The following is a 19336-nucleotide window of genomic DNA, read 5'->3' as shown; positions in this document are numbered from 1 at the left end:
TGTGCCACCAGGCTCCGAGGCTCCGATAGGCGCGGGAGCTCAAGCACAGTCCCCAGAAGCTTCGTTCATCTATCATCATCCTTAAACGACTGACGCCTTTTCCCACGTTGACCCTTTGAGTTACTGAATTCCTAATTTATCATTTCACTAATACTTATACGCCTATTTTGTATCTCTTCGCTCGGCCACCGCTCTTTTCGCAATGTCTGACGATGATGACTTCATGCAAGACTCCGGTGACGAGGAGTATGCCACACACATCCTCCATGCGACCTTTTCCGTGCTAGCTAACTGACGGTGATCTAGGTATGACTTTGAATACGAAGACGCAGACGAAGATGAGTCGGGGGACGTCGGAATCGAGAACAAATACTACAACGCCAAACAGATCAAGATCGACAACCCGGAGGAGGCCATAGATGAGTTTCTCGGGGTACCTGCAATGGAGGAGGAGAAAGGCGATTGGTAATGACGTCTTGCTCTATTTGGACCGATCGGTTGAGGCAAAATAACTGATAATCTTGGAAGGGGCTTCAAAGGACTAAAACAAGCGATCAAGTTAGAGTTCAAGCTTGGGAGGTATAGCGATGTAGGTCATCAGTCTTCGGCAGTCGCCATGTCTCGACGAAGGCTGATTACTCTCAGGCAGTCGAGCACTATCGAGAGCTCCTTACCTACGTTAAATCCGCTGTCACTCGCAACTACTCTGAAAAGTCGATCAACAACATGCTCGATTACATCGAAAAGGCTTCGGACGACGACAGGGCATATCAGTGCATGGAAGAATTCTACTCCCTAACCCTCAACTCATTTCAGAACACGAACAACGAGCGCCTGTGGCTCAAAACAAATATCAAACTGGCGCGCCTGTGGTTGGAGCGCAAGGAATATGGGCAACTGAGCAAGAAAGTGCGGGAGCTGCATCGTGCATGCCAACGAGAGGATGGCTCGGATGATCCCAGTAAAGGGACATATTTGCTTGAGTTGTATGCCCTGGAGATTCAGATGTACGCCGAGACAAAAAACAACAAACGGCTCAAGGCGCTATATCAGCGCGCACTCCGCGTGCGCTCAGCCGTACCGCACCCCAAGATTATGGGTATCATCCGCGAATGCGGAGGCAAAATGCATATGAGCGAGGAGAACTGGGAAGAGGCTCAGAGCGACTTTTTCGAATCGTTCCGAAACTACGACGAAGCAGGCTCGATGCAACGAATTCAAGTTTTGAAATACCTTGTCCTCACAACGATGCTGATGAAGTCCGACATCAACCCGTTCGATTCGCAAGAGACGAAGCCTTACAAGAACGATCCGCGCATCTCAGCCATGACAGATTTGGTCGATGCGTTCCAACGGGACGATATACATGCATACGAAGCGGTCTTGAGCAAGAACCCGGACGTTCTGGCGGACCCTTTTATCGCAGAAAACATTGACGAGGTGAGCCGTAACATGCGTACGAAAGCTGTCCTCAAATTCATCGCCCCGTACACGAGATTTTCGCTCGGTTTCATCTCCAAGCACATCAAGATATCCGTCCCGGAAGTACAGGATATCCTGAGTTACTTGATCCTTGACAAGAAGTTGAATGCCAAGATTGACCAAGAAAACGGAACGGTTGTTGTTGAAAGTGCCAGCGATGTGGATCGATTGCGTGCGCTTCAGGAGTGGAGCGCGTCCCTGCAAAGCCTCTGGCGGGCGACATTAATCGACGGCGAAGGATTCAAGAGCGACGACCCGGCACAACTTCATGGGATGAGAGGGGGTTCGATGCTCCAATCGGCTTTTGGAGACGAGGCGCCTACCGCGGGTTTACGTGCCAGCAACTTTCGAGTACGGACAGGGTGGAAGGGCAAGGGAGGACAGGGTTCCAAGGCCGGTGTAGGAGCCTTCTAGCCTTGGGACTAAAGGAGATACTACCTCCGCGAAACAAGACCGGTCATGACCCCTGTTTACTGTATCACTGGCAGGAATGGAAACTGAATCTTCCCGAGCTAAGGAATAACTAAGTAGCACTAAGTACGGAGTACTCCATAGTTCTATGCCCTAGGCAGCAGATGATCAACCGGCGGGTAATCAGGGATACGCAAGTCTCAGATGCTAGATAGATAGTACACGGAGTCCGTCACTAATGCAATATATATACTGGTGAGTGGTAACGGTCGGTGATTCGCTTCTTTTGACTCCCGACTTGATCACCCGATGCGTTTTGGCAGACTTACAGAGGAGTCCACCACCGGGGGATCCGCACATTTGATTCTAGATTCAGTAATTTGACTCCTGAGAGCCTGAGGGAAAATTGAGAACCAGTCCACGGGAGGAGAACACGGCAACAAAGGCTGAAGCATCGAGGAGCGTTTTTCAAGCACCTATCTACAGACTAAACTACAACCAGACTGCAGACTGCAGCGGTCAATATCGTAGCCGAAGGTATGATGCAACTGTGTGACGATTGACGACAGACACTTCATTCTGTGGAGATCGGTCAATTCATCCTCTGTGGGAGTTTACTCCGTAGAAGGATTCGGGATGCGATGCGGGCACTTGCCGCTTTCAGTCTTAGTCGAGGACTTAGATGAAGCGCTCCGCGCTGATCTCTTGTCTATCCTCGATGCTACTCTCTCTGCGGATTATGATTTGATGGAAACTTGGAGTCACCTTATCAAGTACGTCTACCATAGCTTCCCGGGTACTCCGTAGTCTAGACATGTAGTATTAAATAATGACTGCCACTCACCGGACGGGACCTCCCATGTCAATCATTCAAATGGTGTATGAAGTACACGCTACATGGGGCTTGCTACGTACACATGCACCACGGAGTGTACTTGCTACCTGCATCATCCGGCCGCCTGGTTCCTGCCTTGACAACAGTACTCCGTACCTCTGTCCACGTCCCTCTATCAAGTCTCTACGGTGCCATGCCATCCATATTCGGTACGTACCTTAGTACTTCCATTCCTGTACTCCGTGCGTAAGGTACGGTCTCTATTCGCACACCGTGTCCGTACCTACAGAGAGTTTCTCGTTGGGAACTCCGCCAGATATAGAGTACTTTTGCCAATTGGCGGTCTGCCAGACGCCACGGTCCAGAAACTCACCATTGCCCTGAATTTTTGGTGCGGCCCCGCTCTTACCGAAACCTTCCAAATCCCGCGTCAATAAATCAGTATGATCGTTAAGGATAAATCTATTATCCACTTTGGCCAACATGATCACCTTGGTCGTCGTATCTAGAATTCTAGACAGATAGTTGAAGTCGATCGACCATCGATTGTTCTTTGAAGGGTAGCAATTTCAGGCTTCGTTCATTTAGCTTGGTGGCAAAACTTTGGATAGGTGTTGATCAGATTGTATGCGAACATATTGTCTTCTATTTACTGTTTTAGAGGTGTAAATACAGAACTGTACCTGATCATAGAGAATAAAGGTTGGGTTCGCACTTTGCTTGCCGAGAAATCTCCGCTTTTATTGAATAACAAATAAATGCCAAATGATTACTGGTGAGTCTGACGGAGATAATATTTGTCTTTCATATTGGCAGGGGTACAACAAAGAAAAATGAAAGCTGGGTTCTCTAAAATGAAAAAGAAAATTGGAGATGTACTATTGATATGTGAGGCGTAAAAGTACCCATACATATTGTACTTTGTTATAGATTGATGCGTTGGACCTGCGGTTGCATTTTCAATAGCAACATGAGAAGTGCTGCCTCACGGGCGTTAAGATGTCCGATATTAGAAGGATGCCATATGCATGAAATGAACTGCAATGGAGTAAAATTAGGACAATGTGTAGCTTCTGCTTGACTGGATAGAGAATGGAAGGACACGAGGGAGTATAAATTCGACGGGTCTCGGTTTCCCTGCAAAGGCACTAATAGATAGGTCATGTAAGTAGCTAATTATTTCTCGGGCTCACCACTATGGCTTCCGCGTCAGGGACTGGGGCCATCGTCCAGTCCGATTCATGCCTTGCAGCTATCAACCACAATGGTGGGGTTTCCACCCGGCGGAAGAGGAGAAAGGAAGGCAACCGCTAGTTAACGGGACTGCTGGATAGCCTGGTTTGTCAAACCAGCGACCATAGATCAAGCAATCAAAGAGCTCCATGGTTCAGCAGCTACTGTGTGATATGTGTATGTGATTGCTTCGGAGATACTTCCGTGGCCGCATATGCAAGCCTCGTCCTAGTTGGATCGAGATTGGTGAACTCTACCAGGAAGATGTCCACCCATGCAATGAAGGAATGATAGTCTGCTGTGATATACGGAGTATGGCTTACTGATCGGGGACCGAGTCAGGCAGGACCATACAACCGGATAAATGTCAATATTGAGTAAGATCTGGACCAAACGAAACATCTATACATCTTAAGATGCCTCAACCGGAACAGGCAGGAGTCGTGAGATCAGATGAATGGGTTGATGCACCAGCTGGATAATTCGGAAGCATATTCTTACGGACAGACCGTCCGAGACCATCAATAGGAAGGCTTAGGGGTCATCACAGGCAGAAAGAGTCACCTTTTCTCAAGACTCTACTGGATCATTGACCCCGAGACCCCGAGCGCATTGATTACGGGGAGGCAACCGCATTCAGTGGCCTGATTCCGCAGCACGTTTATGATAATGTCAGCCCCTGCTCGCTGGCGATAGTGTTTGACTAAGTGACGGGGGATGACAATAAGCAAGAAAGGTAAATATTACACTTCAAACATATCTGATTCCTGTGTACATCATCGCGAACTCGTCATCTGATGCTTTCTGCTGAACAGACTTGCTCACGATGTCATCAACTCATCGTTTCATTACATTCTCATTGCAGAATGGGGTTCGTTATTGGAAGCCTTACAACATAGACCTAACTTTAAATTGGTCAGCATCTGAAGTGCACTGCCATCCCAAGTGGCAACTGGTTATCATTATCTCCACCATTGCCCTTTGCTCTCCATATTACAGAGTATGGAGGACGAAGTATGGCAAGCTTGGAATGATACCGCTTGTTTATGCTGAGTGACTGGATGAAACACCAGGCAATATCAGTGGTAGGTGACATTTGTCACAAGCTGCATGTCGGTAGCAATCTACTTTGTAGTACACCGTAAGAGAGGGTAGTGCTCCTCCAAACACACATTTAGGTGTGTTAAATGCTTGTTGACGCTCATTGCTATTGGACTACAAGGTTAACCTATGCAGGAATCAAACAGAGTTCTCTGCGCAGTTGGTCAATGAAGTCTGAGAGAAAATAAGATACAATGTGAGCGCAACCACTGAATAGTGATACTGATGACCCCAAGTCTTTCGTTGGTTGTTAGACATAGTCAAAAACAATGATGATCCACAAGCGAGCGATCCTGATTTCTTGGATGGCCCACTTTATCCTTCCTGCTAGGCTGTCAGTAACAAATAGTGGAGCTAAGGACAACAGTTAAGAAGAATCAACAAATAATAATGACGGTTAACGCACAGCAACATGTTTCCTGCTGTGACATGTGGCCGCTTCCAACTGCATGAGAGATTGAGGCAGAGGCGCAGAACCAAATGTTGCATCGAGATCGGGGATTCTTCTTAGGTCGCTTGTTTCTTTTTCTTTGTCCCTTTGTCATCTCTAAGTCATCTTGGTGGATCCCCATCCTTACTTTCTATTCTTTTTATTTTTATTTTTATTTTTATTTTTATTTTTGGCTTTTCTTCTCGCCAGGATTCTGTGAAACTTAACTATCTAAACTGGGTCTACTTACGACAGTTTCCACCAGTACGGCGCGTGCCTTGGAGGTCTCCTGGATCTCTAGGTATAAAGGAGTATCTAGATACGACTCTGCCTTGTATCTCGTACCTAGAGTATGTAGATAGTTGCTGCGATCTGAGCACCTAGCTGGATATTTTGCGTCACTTGGACACTTAGCTCTCCGGCCCGTCACTCCTATAAATAATTGGACGGATATTCCTTACGACTGGGGCATCTCGAGGTGCACCGCAGCTGTCCCCCCCAAATGGCCACCAATCAAGACAATCCGGCATTTGCAGCTTGTGATCGTGGTGTCTCGGACTGTTGATTCATTGCTCTCAAGTGTCCATCTCTCTTAACTACTCTGTACCAGTTTCCACATAGGTTCCTCCTGTCTCGTCTAGCTTTCTGAAAGGGTAATCTTCTCGAATCGTCTGTCCTTCAATGGTTCATTTGGCCATGGAGATCACACCTAATTGCCTACTGATTTGTCAGGCTGATGATCACAAGCCGCATACTTACGTACTGACAAGCTAGGTAAGATATACTTGGATAGAAGGAGCACAATCCCAAAAAGCATGTAACAGCAGCAACAACAGTAGCGATGCCAATGGGAGGAATCATCACTTTAGGTTCATCCTTGGCAAGTGGTCAATGGGAAACACATCCTACTACTGTACCAGGCGTGCGTTCTCAATGAATTTCTCCAGACTACTCCGACCTGTAATTAGGGTAGATGATGCAGTTGAAAGTGTCGACGCCTTTCCCCGATGATTCCGCTGCAACTATCTTCTGGCACACAAACACACAACCCCCCGTGAATTATTTTCGTTGTCCTTTGCAATTGTTTCCTACTCTTTGGCTCCCTCTTTTCCCTTTCCCAGCTTATCTTTTCGTCGCCACTATCATCGGCACGCAGTCTTCCTGATGCAGTGAATTCCCCCATTTTGTCAGTTCCATTTGAATCTGGCCCATGTTTGGACGCCATCTACTCGCGGGTTTCAGAAGTGCTAGGAGCTATTATTACTCCGCATAGTATTACTCCTCCAGGGCAATCTATCTATTTATCTCATAAGCTCCTTTAACGCCTTTAAAGGCCTAAGAGTCTGACAGACTAAGAGTCTAAGATCCATTCCCATTGATCCGGGCGGAATCCACCAGTGCCTTACGGAGTACATTACTTTACCCAAAACCCATCTTTTTTACTTTCTTGTCCTGACCGATAACGCCCACAACTTCGAACTAAATAATCATAAACCCCGCGCTTTTCCCCCCTCGTCCATTCAATCATCTTTCCCGGCCATCCTTGACAGGTCAACCCAGGGAACTGCTCCCCGCGAACTCGACGGCTGGACTGGGATTTGGAGATAATCATAATAATCGCAGCTTACCTTCTTAAGCTCTTATTATTTTATCATCATTGTCGCCATCGTCGTCTGCCTCGTTGCCGTCCCTTTCACCTATAATATCTCGGCCTAACTTTCCTAGCACATATTATTCCTCTCTAAGTCAACTCAGAGTCGCCTATCGCATCCCTGTCTTCTACACCCGAGCTATCACCGCGGCACCACCATCAACATCGTCGTCATTTTCTGGACTCTTCTTTTCCCAAGGATATATTATCAATCATTGCGTCTGTCATATCACGCACCAGCACGTGTGGGTTGGATATATGCAGCCTTAAGAATTTAGACACGCAGGGTTACGATTAACTACGGCATTCTCAAATAATACCTCATCGAACTATTGTGCATTATCCATCAACAGCAAAAATCAAAAGGTCAGAGCTTCATTTTTTCCTTTTTGTTGCTTGTCATAATTTCTTTTTTCAATCCCATCCCGCTTGCTAGCTTACCAACCCTTATCACCGCCTGCTATGGCTGCCTCATGCTCGGATAAAGGCACATATGCCCCCCATCCACTGGTCCATGTGAAGTAGGATGAGGTATCGCAAGAGAAGCAACAACCTTGACAGAAGGGATACAACCGTATATCACGTCGTCGACGGTTGTGGCCGCAAGCGAGTCATGGTATCGCTCGAGGAGAATCCATTTCCGTGCTTCAATTCGTTCATCCGATGGACCTAATGGGAATCCTTCCGCATCCTTGCAAGGCGACGAAGTAGACCCGGTCTCGGATATGGTTCGTCAAGGAGCTTCTGACGCATCTGGTGCTGTTTTCGGTGTCCATAGCCCTGTCCAGTCGAGCACGAACCTCTCAATCGAAACGATGCGTCGCTTTTTCTGGACTCGACTCGAGCCTGTACCTACCTCCATGACTACTGCAGCTGACGGCCTTACACACCTCATCTTTATCTCGAATCGTTTCCCGCATCTTCTCATCCTTCATTTTGATTGTTCTCGATCGCGAAAGACGATCTGATAAACTCTGTTTGGCTTCTGCTGTCTACTTTGATCGCGCGTTTTCTCCCTACCGAAGCCATTCATGTAGTGTGGCTGGCGCTTAATTTCCTTTCCCCCCTGATTGGTTAATTCTATACCTCACAACAGTTTTCGACTTTTCCTTTGTCTCCAAACATGACGCTTTGTTCACTCTGCTGAATATTGATGTGCCTTGCTAAAGTGCGTGGAATTTTAGATCGTTGCGCCTGTCAAGATATTGTCAAGAATTGCGCACCCGCATCGTCAGGCCGAGGGGACTATCCACGGACCGAACCAACTGCTGTTCCCTGTTCCGCCACAGCACGTCCTGTGCAGATGATGATCGCTTCTCCTGCCTTGTACGTCTACCAGATTCTTCGCTGCAGTTCTTTCCTCGGCTGCGAAAAAAGGAAACTGACAACGGGGTCTTCTAGTCTTCGGTGAACCCACTCCAGAGATTCAAAGCTCTTGCCGTACAGAGTTTACGTCCTTGAATGCCATGTCCTTGTCTGATCTTCCTTGGAATCCCCTTGGTCTCTCAAATCATTTCCCAGGCAGACAGGACTTGTACCAGCAAGATCTTCAGCCTTCTGTGGCTTTTCTCAGCCACGAATTCTCCCACCTTTCGGATTCTTTCTATACAAAGCGAACACCACGTTACAATATGAATACACTATCTCCGGATGAGATGAAGCGGTTTCAGGAACTGTCGAACGAGTTCGAAGCGGACGTTCAGGTAAGCGATGGCTGTTGGCGGCTTGCGCATAGAACTCGACTGATGATTGGTGTTGAAAGGGCCCTTTGGTATCCATGAAGCAATCGAGCAATGCAATTGCGTTGGAGTATGCGAACGCGGACCCTACCTATGTCACTAAAACCAACGTACGATTGCTTCCCTCTTACCTTTCCCTTCGAAGGATGCCCTATGGTCTAACAATCTACACATAGGCATTGGCAGTGACGCATCCTTTTACACGGGTCATGAAGGGGGACGGGAATTGTGGCTGGAGAGGTGAGCCGTAGTCCGAGAGAGATTTGTGGGTCATATTCCATATATGCTGAATGGTCTGTAGCGGTCGCGTTCGGCTACTTCGAGAGCCTCTTCAATCTCCGAGACACGCTGCAAGTGCACCGCGAACTACTGCGGATCAAGTCGCTGAGCTCTTTGCTTGATCAAGTCGGCCAACAGGAACATCTGTACGAAATATTTGTCGAAGCCACGGAGCAGGTCTTCACACAAGTTTCGGAAGCCATCCAAAACGGCGTACACGATGAATCTTTTCTTGTGGAAGCCTTCAATATTGACTATAACTCGAGCGCTGTCATCACTCATTTTAGAGTCAGTATTCCTCCGGCACATCCAGATCCTTTATCTCAGTGTGAAGACCTGAGCTTGGCGGCTGGCAACACTGACTTGCGAGCAATTCTATAGCTTCTCACAAGTGCATGGATGAAATTGCACCCTCATAGGTATCAGGCTTTCCTCTCGTTGCCTCTAGACCAGTACTGCGCAACGCGAATTGAGACGGTCAAAACGGAAATCGACGAAGTTGGGCTTCAAGCCTTAGTCGATGGTGTGATTGAAGGGTCCGGCTTCGCAGTTGAGATTCTATACCTCGACCGCAGCGCAGGCGACGCGGTCACCCCTCACCTGTTAACACCTGGCCGGCCCAGCTCCGCAACGATCCGTCTGCTGTATCGCCCGTAAGTCATTGAGCGACACTCTTGGCTTTAGATTTTAAGGCGCTGACATTCTTGATCCCAGTGGCCACTACGACATCCTTTACCGTCTCGAACCTACTGTGAATATGGAACCCGTGGTTAATTACCAATTCGGAATGACCACTAACTACTCCCCCTGGGATCAAGGTGCTCTCTCGTTCGACGTGAACTCTAGTCTGATGTCAATTCCTGGTCTCATGATGGATCCGTCGTTTGGCCTTGCGCCTGCTGCTCCTGCTGCAATATCTCCTGCAATGTCTCCCGCGCCCCCAAGTCCTTACCGGGTATCCCCGCCCCACGAGGTTTACCAGCCCAGTATGCCCAGCCCTCCGGCTGCCATTCCAGCCACGTCACCTCCTCCTCCTCCCCGAATGTCTGGACCACCGCCGCCCATGAGCTCGTTACCAAGTCGCTCGGCTGATGGACCTCAAATTCGGCTGAATCCATTGGTCATGAAACAAAACTTAAGTCATTCCTTACCCGTCACTACTCCATTCAAGAAGTAAGCTGGATCCGATTGCTCTCTTTGGGTTGTTGATCTGTTAAGAGTAGACGCTAACCTACTTTTCAGCTCTCCCTACAACCAAGCCCACTTTCAGAACCAGGACTTTGAACCAATTCACTGGGAGCCCAGCGAGTCTCGAAAGTAAACCTCGAATATGAGCTGAAAACGGATGCCAAACAAATCTTACCCAGGCGACGGACGACTCTTCATGCTATAAAGTTATGAGAAATATTTCATGCTTCCGCGGGGCATTCACTCTGGCAATGAGCGGCATATTTTATGCAAGTCCGCGATTGCCCGACGTACATCAAGAACCTCTGCTTTGTCTGTTATCTAGCATTGTGATGAGCTGGAGATGTTTCGATTCATCTCATGAGGTCTCCAGTTCTCTTAGCGTTTCTCTTAGTGCGTATTGCATAGGTCTGAGCGTGCTCGACTGTCGTTTCTTTTTGCTTTTTCAACCCCCGTTCTCAAACGGCTTCGTTCGTTATTGGGAGGACTTTATCTTCAATCCAGATTGGCCTGGTGTCATTTGCTGAATGTGGCAAGTAGCATTTCGACTCTCACTTAGAAAAAATGATGATACCTAAAGATTGACAGGTATCAAGAGGTTAAACACTCGGATCTCTTGGAAGCCGAGCCTACTCGGTCACCTGAGCTAGAGGCTGTGCTAGGCCTGATCCTTCATGTTCAATTGCCATTGTGCCTTGTTCGTAGTGCGTTCCCGACCAACTGTCCTCTTAGTTGTGAAATGGAGAAAGAGTATAGACGTCATTTACTGGCCACTACGGATACAAGTAGCACTGACTTGACCAGCCGTATCCAGTGATCACAGGTCATTCTAATATTATTATTCCACTATGAAACAATGACACCTTGAAACGGACCCACGATAGGAGAGTAGAAAACCGAAAGCCCATCTAACGCCATAGCTGTAAAGCGAGAACCGGAACTCCGTAGACAAGAATACAGTGGCGCGAGGTCAATGGGGGAAGTGCGTGAGTGGCGTGAGTAGCAATACATAGGGACAGAAACAAGCGAAAGACATATCTGTCAGGTCATACGGTCATCTGCAATTTTCCGCTAGGCCTTGATGGACCGGAACAGCATCGACGGCAACGCCCTGAGCACCTGCCACAGGAAGAACAGGTTGTCGGTCGTTGGGGCACTGTCGTATTTCACACTGCGCTCAGGCACATCCGCCATACCGAGGATAGTCTTGACGAGCGGTTCGGCAACGATGGTCCTGAGATACATAGCGATGAGATCATGGCCGTTGGTGATTCCCCCGCTACACCATAGATTGCCGTCATGCACAGCGCGCAGCGAGTCATCCCATTGTGCTTCGGGGAACTTCTCCCGCAGCATGGGGATCATCATGCGAGGGCCCGTCGCGCGCTTACCTTTGGCGATTCCCGCGTGCGCGACGACCAGGATCCCCGTGCAGATGCTGAGGATATGCGTGCCTGCGGCGTTGTGGGCGCGCACGAAATCCAGATACTCTGCGTCCGGGACAATTGAGGGCTCCGGGCCCGGGATGAGAATGACGTCGAGGGCGCCTGGTTGGACGGCGGGATCGGCGGGGGAGTGGGTGAGTTGCAGGGAGAGGTTGGAGGTCGTTCCCTGGTGAGCTTGTGGGCCAGCTTTGCCGATGTAGACGACTGAGACCGGGCGGCCGAGCTCGATTAGGGGTTTGGGGAGGGTGCAGGCGGTTAGATAGGACGAGTCGATCATGAAGAGGAGGTCGACGGCGGCGAGGTCCAGGAGTTGGACGGTGCCGACCAGGAGGACGCCGATGCGGAGGGGCTTGCGGCTCATTTTGGTTGTGGTTGTACTTAGGATCAAATTAGGTTGCTGAGATAGATGAATTGAGTGAAGGTTGGATGATAAGAGAGAGGTGTTGGATCAAAGAAGTACTGGGAAGTAGTAACGGAAAGGAGGAAAGCATGAAAATTATATTCCTGTTTCTTAAGAAATCAATTATAGTGGAGGGATGTAGAGAAGACCGTCTGGGCAACGCTCTAAGCGCCTGTGGTACAAGCACAATTGGATAGATGAGTCGGCAGGAAAGAAGGAGGCTTCACCGTCATCTGGGGGAAGTAAGAACGTTGTCCCAATCCAGGCACAGTTGAAGCCTCATTGGCAGGACAGAGAGATCCAGGCTCACGGGGATGCCGGTGCTTGAGCGCAATTGAGCAAATTGAGCAAGATATGACTGCATCTGGTGCAGGCACTGGCCATTTCTCTGTTTCACCTCCTCCGTTCTTGGATTGGACTCCTCTGTGTGGTCCCTTTGTACTGTCTGCGGTCGTTGGGATACAACGAGCTTTTAATCACGTTTATCTTGACATGTTTGACAGATTCAAGAGATAACTTATTCTCGTGCAATATCCTTAGTTCCTTACCTTACACTGGCTATCACCTGCTTTGATTCCGTCACTTCTCGTCAAAGTCGAATTGTCCAAAGTCACCGATGCAGATTGCCTGCCATCTCTGTGTCTCTTTGACGAATTCTTTTCTCATTTCTTTGACTCCAGATGATGAAAGCCTCGTTTTGAGCGCTAAATTGACTTTGATGGCTGATGCTTATTGAGCCCTTCGTCGCACCCCACATTGATTGGCAACCTGGGTCGGCTTCCCGCCCGGCTGTCCAGTCGGTATACTGTCCTCCAGCTGACCAGGTACGTGCCGTTGCTCTGTTGGTCCGTTTATTTGCACCACAGCTTACTTCGTATCTCGTTCCCAGGTTGATCCTCGGTCTGTCCTACTTGGCTTCTGACGTGAGAGCCGTTGTTCCTGCTATGTAACTCTCTTATTAAGAACAACAGTGAGAAATGCCCGATAATCCAACCGGAGGAAGGTCCTCCGAGTCTCTTGTCAATTCAGGGCAATGATGGACCACGCTGGTGGAGTACATACTTCCGTTCGGGAGTTCCAACTTGCCAGAAAAAGTCTCCCCGCATTTCATTCCCCATGTTCTCTAACCGGCTCGGTGCTGGTCCGATCACGCCTACGAGTCTGGCCGAATCGGATCGTGACTATAAAATCCTTTATTGGCCGGAGCACTCAACTCCGTTTCTTCAAGAATGCTTTTATATCATGCTGCTGAGATTCAAAGACGGAGTACAGTCGTGCGAAGTTTGAAGAATCAACGCGCGCTGAAACCGATAAAGACGAGGGGTATATAAGGACCACTTGCTGATGAGCATGATCGCGTAGAACAAGATCAGCACTCTTGGGGTAATCGACTGGACAGCCAGAATGACTGGGACTATGGATAATACTCCCAAGGAGGGCTTTTCCCTCATCTACCAGAACCCCTATCTCCTGGGGGTTGCATCAGTAAGTCCACTTTCTATAGGAAAGGACGGCCAGAGCAATCCTGACTATTATCTACAGTTCTCAACCCTAGGTGGATTGCTCTTTGGCTATGATCAAGGTGTTATATCTGGGGTTATTACGATGGAGTCGTTCGGAGCCCGCTTCCCTCGTATCTACACAGATAGCAGCTTCAAAGGATGGTTCGTGTCTACGCTCCTTCTTGGTACGTTGGGCGTCCTGATCTTCCCCTCCAAGAACAATATTGACGCCCTGTTAGCTGCCTGGTTTGGCTCTCTCATCAACGGACCCATTGCCGACAGACTTGGACGCAAGCTATCAATCAACATAGCAGTTGTAATTTTTGTCATTGGTTCAGCCATTCAATGCGGCGCAGTGACAATCCCGATGCTCTTTGCCGGTATGTTGCAATATTTGCAAGACACGTCAGAGTATCTGATCGCTTGTAGGGAGAGCCATCGCAGGTCTGGCGGTTGGTCAGTTGACCATGGTGGTGCCTTTGTACATTTCAGAGGTATGCACTCTCATCTGACTGAGGAAGGAGAAGAAAAAGATTGCTAAGGATTGGCAGGTTTCTATTGCCGAAATTCGAGGTAGTCTTGTCGTCATCCAACAGCGTACGTCAGTCCATCGTTATTCCCTTCAGTCATCTGCTGACTTGACGAGTCTCTATAACCATTGGTATTCTGGTCAGTTATTGGATCAACTATGGCACAAACTACATCGGAGGGTCTCGCTGCGCCCCGGATGTTCCTTTCAGCAATGGTTCCAAATTTGATCCCTATCGCGATGTGCCACCGGGCGGCTGTGACGGACAGTCTGATGCGTCCTGGAGACTACCCTTGGCTCTTCAGATCGTCCCAGCCATGATCCTCGGGCTGGGCATGTTATTCTTCCCTGACACTCCGCGATGGCTAATGATGAAGGAGCGATACGACGACGCGTTGAGGTCGCTGTCCAAACTGAGACGAAAAGCTAGGGACTGTCCGGAACTCGTTAATGAATACCTGGAAATCAAAGCTTCAATTTTGTTGGAGAATACCTTTGCGCAAGAAAATTTTCCGAACATGTCTGGCCTTCGATTGCATGCTGCTCAGGTGAGTGTTCTTAATCACAGTCCTTTCGTTTTCGAGGTAGTCTCACTGAACATCACAGTACCTCTCATTCCTGACTACATGGGCTCGGTTCAAACGGCTCGCAATCGGATGCGCCGTCATGTTCTTTCAGCAGTTCATGGGCTGCAATGGTGATTCTGCATGGTTATTCCTTGTTTTGCTACTACTAACATAATCGGCAGCAATGATTTACTATGCCCCAACCATCTTTGGGCAACTTGGGCTTGACGGTAACACGGTAAGCTTATAAGTGTAAGAGTTAAATTAGTTAGTATGACTGACTCTCCTGGTACGTCTTAGACCTCACTCCTCGCTACCGGCGTCTACGGAATCGTCAACTGCCTCAGCACCCTCCCAGCACTCTTCTTGATCGACAAGGTTGGCCGTCGTCCTTTGTTGATGTTTGGGGCCACGGGCACCTGCATTTCCCTGGCCATCGTAGGCGGCATTATCGGCGCCTATGGATCAGACTTGGTCAATCACAAATCCGCTGGGTGGGCGGGGATTGCCTTTATCTACATCTACGATATCAACTTTTCATACTCGTTCGGTCTGTGTGCCCTCATCTCGTCAAGTATCTTAGTAACATTTGACTAACTGAGAACAGCACCCATCGGTTGGGTCCTGCCGTCGGAAATCTTTAACCTTTCCATCCGCTCTAAGGCCATCTCCATCACGACCTCGGCGACTTGGATGTGCAATTTGTATGTGTTTCATTGAATGTCATAAGTGAGCGAAGCAAAAGGTTATGGTGAGCTGACGCCTCGCCTTCCAGTATCATTGGTCTGGTAACCCCAGATATGCTCGACACAATCACCTATGGCACCTATATCTTCTTTGCAGCATTCTGCCTTTTGGCGCTGGCTTTCACATTCTTCTGCATTCCAGAGACACGCGGGAAGGTTCGTCGCCCTGTTCCCATCTCTTTCCTCTTTGTGCAGCGCTGCAATTGTGGATTAGCGGAGGCTAACTTGAGAGTTCGTTAGACTCTTGAAGATATGGATCTGATCTTCGGTGACACAGCAGCCCATGAGGAGAAGCAGCGCATCGTTCAGATCGAGGCGGAGCTCCGGGAAACTCAGGCCGGCGATCCAGATCTCGAGAAAAATCCATATGCGCGACAGGAAGAGGATGTTTAGAAGATCGAGAACATATTCAGCGCCATTACTGGAAGACTCCGGGCGCGTTCTATCTGTCGAGTTACCGAAGTAACGTCAATGTCGCCGTCATGAACCCTCATGTTCAATATGTCGGATACCACGTTCGATTCTGTTACAATACTTAGCAACAGTTGAATCAGTGCAAGCCGGTCTGAGGCGTGAAATTCACCCATTCAGAAAAATCCATTCCCCCTAGATTCAACTCCTGGTCCACATCCGGGAACATACTCCCAAACATGGGATCGTTGAGGAGTTGATCTGAGAACTGCATCAGCATCGGCGGCTGCACCGGTGTTGACCCGTCCGAGACGGAGGAAGTATACGTAGGGGAGCAAAGCCTATTCACGACTTCTAGACAGCGGGTGGCGAGACGGTTGTTGCTTAAAGAAGGGTGGGTGAGAAGTTTCTTGGTGGTTTCGACGTCTTGAAGCCAGGCGGGCGCATCCGTGCTCGTGGGATCTGTCATGAGGAGTATGACGGGGATCAGACCGGCCTGGAAGAGGAAGTACCTGTACATAAACCATTAGCGCTAAGTGCCTCTAGCATTTTCAAGGATGGCGGTTATTGAACGTACAGCATATACCAAGCCCCCAGTCTCGTGCAGATGTGATTATTGACAAAGTCCGAGATGGACGAGATAGTCCACCGCGCGTTGCGAAGGCAGAGCATCCTGCACTCCGTCTCGAGCGGATCCTCGGGTTCCGGCGGCGAGTCCGGCGTCGGCGTCCATCTCCTCGACGCCCAGCGGAGGAGGATGGGCCGGTAAAGGAGAATTCTCAGATTCCAGTGCCGCCACATGAGGCGGTTACGGACGAGAGCGAAGTTGTCCGACTCGGGTGTTGTAATCGGTTGCTTGAAGTAATGCGGAAGGCTGTTGTACCAGTCTTCCATGGGTTTGGAGAGACCCAATGTCTCTTCCGCGGTGAGACTGGGTGTCGATATCAGACGCTGGTAGACGCTATTGGTGTGTAGGTGGAATTTCGCCTGCGCAATCATGCCTGAGTAGATAGTTGGCCCGTTCTCCTCGGCGGGTAGGACGGTGGTTGTTGATGTGAGAGCCTGCGATTTGCGTTAGATATTGAACGGGCTCATTAGAATGCTTGTGGAGGGGATCCCGTATTACCTCGTCATGAATGTTGAGAACATGTTTTGAATCCATGACACTGTCCTCAGGTAAGAGGATAGGTCGACCAAAAGTTTTCGCCGCACCACTGTCAAATATATACACACCCCACCATAATCGCCTCCTCATCTCTCGCTGAAGTAGACTGATCTTCCACCCGGGGAACTCCTTGTGCAGACCAAGGCTCATGGCCATTCTCACGGCCAGGCCCAAGAAATTCCAGCCGGTGTTCGGCTTGTTTCTCTTCTGCGCATAGTTACTCAGAAGTAGCAGGGCCAAGATGAGAGTAAGATTTCCTGTTTCAAATACAGACACCTGCTGCAGGTGGCTTCTGGCTTCCTGGTAGAATGTGATATCAAGGTCGGAGTTATCATCTCCAATGCTCCACGCCCCAAGGGCCAGAATGGTATTGAGAAGAATCTGCCACGCCTGTCCATGCGGGCGGGGAACTTGTTCATAGAATTGCGCTTTGAAAGTAGCTTCGTGCACAAATGGATAACTGGTATGGTAATTGAGAAAGAAGGCGTCCATGAAAGCTTGCTCAATGAGCCCGGAAGGCGCAGTGCTCAGAAGCTGGCTTTTCAAAGGCACTCTTTCCGTTGGCTTATTCGGACTTGCAGGAAAATTCAGATCGAAACCATGCTTCAATAATGCTCGAAGGGGCACCACACTGGAAGATGCGCCTGTGCAGGGAGTTAGCAGCCTTTAGGATTCACTTTGTTTTGGTCCGACACGAACCGAAATAACCTGTTCCCTCCGGCTTTATCGACAACGCGGCCATTCCATCTGTCAGATCGCCTACAGTGATTCTGTTCTCGGCCCAATCGAACCCGTCCGCTTGTTGCGGAAGAGCTTCTGGGGCTGGTTCGGTTCGATCTGCTTCGGCCTTGGATGGGGTAGAATGCCTTGATGAAGACTTGGGCGAAGGCACAGTCTTCTGCGGCGCATCTTGGTCCTGCAGCAACGAGCGAACAGTAGCGTCCAGGTCACCTCCGGGAAAAAGCCTTCCTAAAGCTGTTTCAAAGGCTTGCAGGCGCTCTTCGACATAGGTTAAATGTCTGCCAATGTCATGTTAGCCATTCTGTGGAAGTAGTAAGGGAAGAGCAAACTTACTGTCGAGTGAGAGGACTTCTAGTGACTTTCGGGCTGTAATTGCACTCTTTGTTCAGTTGCTTGCATTGAGCACATATCGGCCGTTCTTTCGAACACTGTGAAGTGTCAATAGGGCCTTATCTGGTCATACCAAAATGGCTATACCATACCCTGGACTTTCTTAAACGGCACTCATCACACTGGAAGCAAAATCAGTCACTCCCGATTCCTTGACTCGTATTAGTTGGAGTCGGCAGCACCTACAGCGTATGAGTGAGAATCACGAGTACTGGCCATTTTTATCGCTGATAATCTGGTTGTTTGAGTTGTAAGTCAGGTGTACGTTGAGAGTTACACCAGACTGGTAGCATCTAATCGAGTATAGCAAGTCAGCACTCAGCGCTGGTTTTCATCATTCCGCATCTTCTCCCCTGTACTGTGGTCAAGCATGAGCTCTCAATGGTTTTGAAAGGAATCAATGCGCAATGGCCAAGGCGACTGGCCGTATTGCAATCTACATCGGAGAATAGGGGCCCAGAAGAATTGACAGGATATTTCAAGCAATGAACATAACCCGTATTCACAGCAACAGGCGATGTACGAGCATTTAAAGACAGATGGACTTGCGACAATACCAATCGGCAAAAATCAATTGAATAAACAGAGTACGACTGGGGAATCTCAGGACGAGAGGATGTCGTGGGGCCAACTCACGATCGGCATATGAACAGTATAGGATCCACGCTTTAGGGACCGGACAACCAGAAGTCACAGATTGATGCAGTTTCCAAACCCATGAGAAGGTCAGACGAGAGCCTTCATTCGACTTGGTATTTGAGACTTAGACTATTGGAAATCCGACTCGAGACATTCCCGTTTTGTGCTGGATGAGAAGAAAGTCGTGTGGGGAAGTGGCAGTCAGTCAGGTGATGGGCGCAAAATTTTGTCGAATAACAACGACCCATTTTGTTGTCCTCAGGCACATATGGCAATTTGGTCGATTGGGGATCAGTAAGTCTTATGGAAGAATTACAAACGACTTCGTACTCTCTATGATATGCTACAGCTCTATCATTCGGGCTCCTTCGTAATGTCATTTCTGAAAGGGCCTGCTTATTTCGACGATTGTTGAATCGACCAGGCTTGTGTTGTGGTATGCTTCAACTGGAG

The 19336-nt window shown here is 48.9% G+C and overlaps 5 protein-coding genes across 5 annotated transcripts; 3 read left to right on the top strand and 2 right to left on the bottom strand.

The window, feature by feature from the left end:
* Positions 1-202: 202 nt before the first annotated feature.
* On the top strand, positions 203-1896 carry ALT_2088 (COP9 signalosome complex subunit 2; the record flags this gene model as incomplete). Its single annotated transcript, XM_033557894.2, has 4 exons — positions 203-246; positions 307-465; positions 529-589; positions 646-1896. 4 exons carry the CDS (start codon positions 203-205, stop codon positions 1894-1896), a joined length of 1515 nt encoding a protein of 504 aa, XP_033413785.2.
* Positions 1897-8774: 6878 nt separating this feature from the next.
* On the top strand, positions 8775-10482 carry ALT_2087 (OTU family ubiquitin thioesterase; the record flags this gene model as incomplete). The annotated part of the gene is made up of 7 exons (XM_033557895.2): positions 8775-8846; positions 8906-8992; positions 9059-9122; positions 9184-9449; positions 9543-9814; positions 9876-10334; positions 10404-10482. 7 exons carry the CDS (start codon positions 8775-8777, stop codon positions 10480-10482), a joined length of 1299 nt encoding a protein of 432 aa, XP_033413786.2.
* Positions 10483-11420: 938 nt separating this feature from the next.
* Positions 11421-12155, bottom strand: ALT_2086 (isonitrile hydratase; the record flags this gene model as incomplete). Its single annotated transcript, XM_033557896.1, has 1 exon — positions 11421-12155. The coding sequence occupies one exon, from the start codon at positions 12153-12155 to the stop codon at positions 11421-11423; it is 735 nt and encodes a 244-aa protein (XP_033413787.1).
* A 1443-nt stretch (positions 12156-13598) lies between these two features.
* ALT_2085 (sugar porter family MFS transporter) lies at positions 13599-15930 on the top strand (the record flags this gene model as incomplete). Its single annotated transcript, XM_089599255.1, has 11 exons — positions 13599-13679; positions 13737-14076; positions 14126-14190; positions 14248-14293; positions 14343-14773; positions 14832-14922; positions 14974-15029; positions 15092-15341; positions 15399-15495; positions 15567-15693; positions 15778-15930. 11 exons carry the CDS (start codon positions 13599-13601, stop codon positions 15928-15930), a joined length of 1737 nt encoding a protein of 578 aa, XP_089456401.1.
* A 157-nt stretch (positions 15931-16087) lies between these two features.
* On the bottom strand, positions 16088-18463 carry ALT_2084 (putative C6 transcription factor (Gal4); the record flags this gene model as incomplete). Its single annotated transcript, XM_033557898.1, has 7 exons — positions 16088-16460; positions 16526-17010; positions 17075-17757; positions 17813-18132; positions 18188-18282; positions 18337-18366; positions 18431-18463. 7 exons carry the CDS (start codon positions 18461-18463, stop codon positions 16088-16090), a joined length of 2019 nt encoding a protein of 672 aa, XP_033413789.1.
* Positions 18464-19336: the final 873 nt, after the last annotated feature.

The sequence above is a fragment of the Aspergillus lentulus genome (genome assembly GCF_001445615.1).
Source record: "Aspergillus lentulus DNA, contig: Alt04, strain: IFM 54703, whole genome shotgun sequence".
Classification (NCBI taxonomy): Eukaryota; Fungi; Ascomycota; class Eurotiomycetes; order Eurotiales; family Aspergillaceae; genus Aspergillus; species Aspergillus lentulus.
Note: the sequence above shows the minus strand (reverse complement) of the source record. Positions and strands in the feature narration are given on the sequence as shown.